Source organism: Pistacia vera, unplaced genomic scaffold (genome assembly GCF_008641045.1).
Source record: "Pistacia vera cultivar Batoury unplaced genomic scaffold, PisVer_v2 Contig123, whole genome shotgun sequence".
NCBI classification, from domain to species: domain Eukaryota; kingdom Viridiplantae; phylum Streptophyta; class Magnoliopsida; order Sapindales; family Anacardiaceae; genus Pistacia; species Pistacia vera.
Window position 1 is genome coordinate 545,194 of NW_022195282.1, and position 8,620 is coordinate 553,813.

Consider the following 8,620-nt stretch of genomic DNA (forward strand, 5'->3'; position numbering starts at 1 on the left):
GCTTCACCTTAGCGGATATGAATCACCTACCTCGTTAACATTACTTGATGGGGACACCAGTCGAAAAGCTGTTTGACTTACGCCCTCATGAGTCATGTTAGTGCTTGGGTTGCAAATATCTTATCTAGACCAGCTTGGTCTAAGGTTGTTGCCATGCTGAGAAATAGATATTTAGGCATTTAGCCCCTGCATATCACTGGACCACCACAAGATATTTGTGTACTGCTTGAAGTTTTTGTTGAATCTACTGTGTAAGACAACTATAATTGTCTTCCGTTTTGAGATAATAAGCCTATGTGGAGATTCAAACTTTGGCACAAGTGACTTGTGAGATTATTTATAATAAACATCATAACAGAACAGAATTTGTCTTTCCTGTTAATAGCCTGAATTATACTTATATTTGTATGCTAAAAGAGAGATCTCCCAGGAGGGATCTAATAGATTGCCTGCTCAGAGACAGTTCTTACCTATCGTATGTCCCACTGGATAACAGATAGTAAAAAGCAGAGTTAAACTTTTCGAACGTCATCAACTTACTTTGAGTGATACTACAACTATCTATCAAATCTTGCTTTGACACTTTAAAATAGTTATTAACTGTGATAACTTAGGATGTTATTTAATGGTTGAAACGTAGAAATGGATTGTAGGATTCACAAGCAAATCCATTGCGTCCATACATGCGGCAACTCCTTGTTAGGTATTAATGCTTGATATGAGTTAATAAGACATTCCTCTCAATGCAGTCTGTGATGAGTAGATTAGGGACCTCAGCATCGAAAGATACTGCCAATTAAGTTGTTACCTTGACTTAAGTACAGAACAATACAACAACTCTTCTCAATCGATTTCTCTCTACATGCAAATGCAAATGGAATTTATCATGCAAAATTCCAATAGTCTACAGTTAATAAACATTTCCTGCAGTCCATTCTACCACAAAACAGGTCCTCCTTCGTTCCCCTCTTTTTCTTTAGAAGCAAGACAAGTGATTTGACATTTATTTCTCAGATTTCACAATCATGCCCTGAAATTCAGATTATATACTACAAAAATTGCGCATTCTTTACCGGAGGGAATGTGATTAGTTCCCACTTAATTTGGGTCAAATGCACAAATACTTATCATATCAAAAGATTTCAAATCATTATCTGTAAATGAGTACCTTTTGCAGTGATGATGCTGATAATTGATCAAAGGTTGAAATAGGTTTTCTTCAATTCAAAAATACAAATGGACATGCTTCAATGCTTCCTATAGGCAGTAACAAGAACAAAATTGACCAATCAGCTGGATGCTGGGAAAGCAGAAACAGAACATAACCCCTTTATAGTAACTGTAGGTGTCCACTTAATTAGCCAATAAATCTAAACAACTCCTCTACTGAAAGAAAACCTATTACTTTGTCTCTGAATGAATGAAATGAGACTAGCTTATTGTCCGATAGTTCATAAACAATTTCCTGGGGTCCTGTCTCTAGAAAACTAGACCCTAGGTCCTTCTTCAGTCCCCCTGACTTTCATCAACTCCCGGACCTTTCCAGCATCACTCCATCTTCCCATCTGTGCATACAGATTAGATAACACACACATAATAAGCACTATTATCTGGCTCCAATTCCAAAAGCTTCTTAGTGACAAACTCACTCAATTCCAAACTCCCCTGATCTCTGCATCCAGCACAACGATCCCCACATAGACTTAGTAGGCTCAAAAGGCATTTCTGTATAAACTTGAAAGCATCTTTAAGAAAACCAGCTCGTGCAAATAGGTCAATCATGCACGCATAATGTTTCACACCTGGTGAAATCCATACTTCCCATCACAATGAACTAAAAATCTCTTGCCCAGTATCTACCAACCTGAGTGGCTACAAGCACAAAGCACGCTAACCAAGGTGACATCATCGGCCTTATATCCTTCTTGCTCCATTCGATTGAACCACCAAACTGCCTCCTCTCCGCTCTTAACAAGAGCTAGCCCCTTAATAACCGCATTCCACGTAATTTCATTCTTCTCTTTCATGCCTTGGAAAACTTTTAACCTTCTCAATCCTCCCACAGCTTGCATACATATCAACCAACGCAGTCCCCCAATTTACATTAATTCCCACCGTCTCCTCTTCATAAAATCAGTATCCAAATACCCATTTCAATGGCACTGAATTTTGCACACGCAGCCAGGCATTCACCATCGTAGCACAACTATGCTCCACACCTGCGTATTGCATTTGCTCAAAAGCAATCAATGCGTCACCATACTTTTTAACAATTCTATAGCCCGTAATCAATGAAGTCCACGACACAACATCTCTTTGAGTCATTTCTTCAAACACTTTCCGACACAAGTCCATATCACCACACGATGCATAGACATTCAGTAACGAATTTTGGACATAAATATCATTAACATGACCCAATTCCACAACGTGGGTATGCATCATCTGCCCTTTTCTAAACTCCTTAAAGTCAGACAAAGACTTGAGCACAAAAGGAAAGGTGTAGTTATTAGGCAAAATTGAGTTTTTGAGCATGTCGGTGTATATTGAATAAGGGATGTAAGGGGTTTGGGAGTGACAAAATGCTCTAATGAGAGAGTTGCAAATGAAAACATGGGGTTTATAGAGTCGGCGGAAGACATGGTGGGCTGTGTTTAAGAGGTTTAGAGACTGGCAAGCAGTTATAAAGTAGGAGGCAATTGTTGAGTTATAATGATAGTTTTGGAGCATCATTTGAGCTTGAATTTGGTAAATGTGATTAGGGGAAGTGCAATTGGTTAAGAAATAGATAATCCTGCTAGGTATGATGCTAAGCTGCGGCATCACTATCATGGGTAGATTGCAGATCCTTCAAATTTCAGTACTTTGAACTGTCAAGACATCTGCTTGAAGAGTGAAGATGTTCTAAACCCCTGCCAATTAGAGGTGCAAAGATGCTCTAAATCCAAAAAAATAAAAAGGTGTTCTAAACTCCTGCCAATCAGAAGTGCGGAGATGTTCTAAACCCCCTGCCAAGGAAAGAGTGGAAGATTTCCGAGACCTGTCCCAAAAAAAAAAAAGCGTAAAATTAAAAATAGTAAAAGTTGCGCATCCGGGGAATCGAACCCCGGTCAGTACCGTGGGAGGGTACTATGATACCACTACACCAGATGCGCTTTTCGTGTGAAAATTTTCTAGTTTATTATAATTAAATAAGGCTACTGGAAACCATTAAAAAAGGCGAAGGTAACAGCAAAGGCGGAGACAACAAGAGGGGGAAAATGAGACTAGTAGGACTGACAGGCGGAATTGCATCGGGGAAGAGTACGGTCTCCAACCTCTTCAAGGCCAATGACATACCCGTTGTTGACGCCGACCTCGTCGCTCGTGTAATTTCTGTTCCTTTTCATTCTCATTCTTACTCTTCACACACGCTGAACCTCATTAACTTTCTACTCTATGCTTTATTTTTGTGTGTTTAATTATCTTACTCAGGATTTTAAGAATTTATATTACAGTTTTAGTTCTCGATTTTTATATTGTTGAAATACTGTAATTTCAATTACAAAAAACTTATACAAAATTTACAAAAAAAAATCGGGAAATTTGTGAAGATTGAATGATCTTGATTTGTATTGCAGGATGTATTAAAGAAAGGCACCGGTGGTTGGAAAAAGGTTGTTGCAAGTTTTGGAGAGGAGATTTTATTAGCTAATGGAGAAGTGGATAGGCCAAAACTAGGGCAAATTGTATTCTCTGATCCTGGCAAGCGCCAACTTCTTAACCGGTATCGTTTTATTTGTTTGTTTGTGTCCAAAACAAAGTTTTAAAGGCTGCTCATTGATTCTGAATTGATGTCGTGCATACATGGTAATATGACCGTGAGTCAGTGATCATAGTCTTTTGTGTCATAACTATTCTTTTTTCTAAAGGATTAATTGTTTTGATTGTAATTATGTGGGGAATTCATTGCCATTTAATTTTTTTATATTAATTGAATTCTTATATCAATGTTTGGCTTCAAATTGCAATTGTCTAATTTGTAGTTCTCCTTGGTGTTGAATGGTGTAATGTCTATTAGGATTAGTTTCAGCTGGGATTGCTTCAGTTAATTAAATTCATAATCATGTGAGGGATTATTGAGAACTTCTGTGGCAATATTAAGCAAAAAGTGAAATTTTCTACTGATCATGGAGCCATACATTTGAATTTCTGGTCTTTTTATTTGGCCTTGTCTTAGTGAGATAAAGGAATTTTATTGCATAAAAAATACTACGTTTACAAACTCTTCTCATAAATATTCTCTTACAACTTGACGTAATACCATGCGATTGGTTAGCTCGCAAATGGGCAGGTGGGATCAGTAATGAGACTAAACAAAAAAGAAAAAAAAAAAAAGGATTGTGGGAGAAAGTTTGTGAGAAGATGTTGTGAATATAATATTACTCTTATTGTATTCCTGAAAGATGTTATATGATATTATTTATCTGTTTTTGGTGGGTTTTCTTGATAATGCACTGTCAGGGGGTTCCATCAATTATTTGTTACAGAATTCCAAATTTTCATCAGTTTTCATCGTTTTGTAGGATATTGGCTCCTTATATCTCCTCTGGCATCTTTTTTGAGATTCTGAAGCTGTGGATAAAGGGATTCAAGGTTATCGTTCTTGATATACCTTTGTTATTTGAGGCCAAAATGGATAAGTGGACGAAGCCCATTATTGTTGTATGGGTTGATCCTGAAACACAACTTCGACGGCTTGTGGGAAGAGACGGGACAAGTGAGGAGGATGCCAGAAATAGGATAAATGCTCAGATGCCATTGGACATAAAAAGGAGCAAGGCAGATATTGTGATTGATAATAATGGATCACTGGATGATTTGAGTGAACAGTTCCGGAAAGTATTATTCCAGGTCACAAGACCCTTGACATGGACTGAATTCTGGCTTTCGAGGCAGGGAGCTTTTTCAGCTCTCGCTTCTGTTATTGTAGGTGTTCTTATATGCAGAAAGACTTTTAGCAACTTATGATTATCTCAAACTTATAAAACTCAAGATTTTTCATTGTAATTTAATCTAAAACTATTTGCGGTTCATTCCAGCAGGTTTTATCAATTAGTAACTCTTGGCATTGGATCCTAAGTTCTTAAATGAACTTTTTTTAAAATAAATAAATGCGATACTGCTGAATCATTTCTTTGTAAGTGGGTAGATGTTAATGAGGTTCATGTGGGAATTTGAAAGATTAAAATGTTGTATCTGATCTGACCAAGAAAATCTTTTGAGGATTGAAATATTTTGTTGTGGTAAGTCAATTACCGAAGTTAGCAACTGAAAACATTTGATGCAACACTTGGCCGGAGCATTAATAGGAAAGAGTACTACTCCACACTGACCTGAGACTAATTTTATCGAAATACTCTAGTTTTTATTGGTTTTTACATAAGAGAATCATCCACAGGTAGCCATTTTCGTTACCGCTGTACCCTCAGCAGCTGGTTCAGTTGGTCGAATCCAAGTTGGATTTTATTTAAAACCAGTTGATTTTAAAAAAATTCCTTTTGTTGGAAAGTAAAAGGATTGTTGTTCCAGTTCTAAGTGATCCAAGCGATTTCAAAGTCATTACAGAATGTGGGATGAGACTTTTATTAATTTCTTTTTACAATTTGGTTGACTGTTCTATATACTTTTAACGATATGAAAAGAAAATAAAGCAATAAAGATTGGTAGTGGCAAGTGTTGTCACTTCTCAATTAACTTGTAAAAGCCATTGGTTTATTCAAAGCTAGATAGAATGGTTAGTGGTAATATTTTTGTTTTCTTCTCTTTTGCTTGATAATGTTGATTGCCATCTTTTTCGAATTCTGCTTTTGCCTTATGGAGGCTTACCACTGGATAGCATTACCAGATAACTACTAGTACGTAGTTGCTGCTTCATTTAATAAACTGTTTTTTCTAATATCGCCCGGAGTTGGCAAGCACCTTGGTGGCTCTAATATTATTCATTACACCAATGCCGCTGAGTTTGACGTTCGCATTTGGTTATGTTTTGCCCTGAAAGAGAACTTTTATCAATTAATATAAGTTGAATCTATGTTGAAAGTGATAAGGAGTAAAGCTAACAGAAGTTTAACACACAATTCGCTGTTTTGAGTTTTGACTTTGATCCACCTTTCTTTTACAGTAATACAGAAGTATATGCTGAATTAATGATTTTCATCTGCTACTCAGGCCTCAAGGTAACAATTTAATTTGGTAGATTGGTGTGACCTTCTTATGGAGTCTCAGCCATAAACTCAGACGGCCTGAAACTAAACTGTCACCCGCAGACATAAATTTAGCCCCAAGAGCAATCTGAAACATGTCTGGTGCTGTTGTGGAGTTCAACAACCTCAGGTAAAATTGGGTGTCGTTTCATTATTCAGGCTAATCAGTTACTACTCGACGTCTCTCGAGAATAGAATACTGATACCTAAACTATACAGTAATGACTACATAGTCTGCGGGAAAATACCACGATAATGGTCAGTTTTCTTTTTTCCACGCAAACAATAATTTCACAAAAATGATTGATTGGTTGGATTACTATAACTTTCTGACGAATTAGGTGGAATGAGATTAAAATGACCACACTTGGATTGCTGCTTTAATTCAGAGTAGACGACATTTCCACCCAAGGTTTGCGAATCTTCCAAGTCCCACCCCTATTTCATAAATTACAGGATTCTCATCCTTAAATTAGTGTCGTTACTTATGTCTTTACAATAACCCCTAACAATCCTCAAATTTTCTCTCAAATCAACCCCCAGATATCCCGGCCAAGCAGAATCCGCTTGATTCCGGCCCATTGGACTTCCCGACATCACCATTAGCCCCCCGTATCCTCCCACCAAAACCCCTAACTTTCCACCTTGATTGCACTTCGGTGAGTGCCGGAATTTGACTAGAAAGGGAACGAAAAAATGCAAAAACCTAAGGGAGAGGCGATGGCGACCAGTGTGTAGTGCAAGTGGAATGTTGGGGGGTTTGGTGTGTGGTGGAATTCGATGATGCCATTGATGGTTTAGGGGTGGTTTCGTGATGTCGGGACTTGCCGGCTTTGGATAAATGATGATTGACATAAAAAAGCGACGGCTAGTGATTGAGAGTTCAATCAGGCATGGAGGTGAGGGCTTTAAATTTATGGTTGAGGAGATTTTAAATGGTAGTGTTCAGAGGGGGGTCGATTTTGTTGAAAATAGGTCGAAATTGCCTAAAATTGCCGATGGGGTGAATTAGAGAAGTGAAGGGTTATTTTGAAATCTTTTAGTGGGGTGAATTTGAGAAGTGAAGGGTTATTTTACAATTTTTATTTTTGAAATGATCCTCTTATCCTTTTAACTGTTAGATTAAACAATTGTCTATTAATTTAAGGGTGGAAATTGTAATTTATGAAATCAGGGGTGGGAACGTAGATTCGCCAAACCTTGGGTGGGAAAATGTCGTTTACTCTTACTTCTATGATGGTGAGGAATTTGAATGCGCTAGTCCTCTACTCGTATTTTTATTTTTTTTGGGTTTTTTTATAATAATTATTAGCCAAGATTTAAGAGTCCGGAATCCCTTTAAAAGACACGAAATTGCCTTGGCCTTTTCAGACTCGTTGAATTTTGACGAACACTTGGATTCCCTGCCCCAGTTGTCTGTAATTACTGAAAGTAGGAGAAGCCCATCAATGGGAGGGTTTACTCTTTAGGGCAACTGACACAACAACGTTGGCTCAGGCTGAGAACATTAATGTAAAAGAGTAATGTAACTTGCAAGTTTATATAACATTGGCAGATTATAATTAACCTTAATTGAACTGAGTTAATAGAGACTGAGGATCATGGAGGAACATAAAAGCCCTCTGATTTTTGTGAAGTTACTGGATAAGAGTTTTAATAATCATCCTATTAGTAATAGGAGACTTGAACTCAAAAACTCGTGAAACATTCTTTTATATTTTTATCATCAAACTATCCACTTATGATTAATTTATAATTATCATGTTAATTACTAATTTTATTCGAATATTTAATGATTTTTTTGTTTTTAATGTAATTTGATTTGGGCTGGAAATACCTATATAAATATTATTTAGGAATAATAAATAAAATCTAACCACAAGGGTTCATGCTCTCGCTTCCATTACTTCTTGGATTCAAATTTGGTGGCTACCTAGCTCAGTTGATGCTCTAATGTACTATTGATAATTTAAAGAATGTGATGTCTCACTCTCACCCAGTTCAATTTGATAATTTAAAGAAAAATGTCTCTTACCAAATGGATCCCACCATGAAAATGGTTTTTTAACTCCATTTTATTTACTTTCTTATCTGCCTAATACACATTTAATTGTATTAATCATTTCCTTAATGAATGGGACGTTCTAATTTGTTCTCCAATAAACTTTAAATTCAATTGTACTCCAATTCAATCTTTAATTAACTTGAGTATAAATAACAAGTAGGATTTTGATCTTCTGTTTATTTAATCTTTTAAAAATTAGTTAAATATAATAAAAAGAGATCCCATCAGGATGACGTGGCATGCGCACCAAATCCTTTCTCGTTCTTTTTATTAAACTATTACTCACTTGCTTCATTCCTCTTTAAGACTT

General features: G+C 36.7%; 1 protein-coding gene, 1 non-coding gene and 1 pseudogene across 2 annotated transcripts; 1 reads left to right on the forward strand and 2 right to left on the reverse strand.

The window, feature by feature from the left end:
• Positions 1–1,357: 1,357 nt before the first annotated feature.
• On the reverse strand, positions 1,358–2,823 carry LOC116116453 (annotated as a pseudogene).
• A 261-nt stretch (positions 2,824–3,084) lies between these two features.
• TRNAG-CCC lies at positions 3,085–3,155 on the reverse strand. Its single transcript has one exon. It is a non-coding gene; the product is annotated as a tRNA-Gly (tRNA).
• Positions 3,156–3,239: 84 nt separating this feature from the next.
• On the forward strand, positions 3,240–5,121 carry LOC116117103 (dephospho-CoA kinase-like). Its single transcript, XM_031403129.1, has 3 exons — positions 3,240–3,368; positions 3,621–3,766; positions 4,566–5,121. Exons 1-3 carry the CDS (start codon positions 3,261–3,263, stop codon positions 5,008–5,010), a joined length of 699 nt encoding a protein of 232 aa, XP_031258989.1. The 5' UTR covers positions 3,240–3,260; the 3' UTR covers positions 5,011–5,121.
• The last annotated feature ends 3,499 nt before the right edge of the window (positions 5,122–8,620 follow it).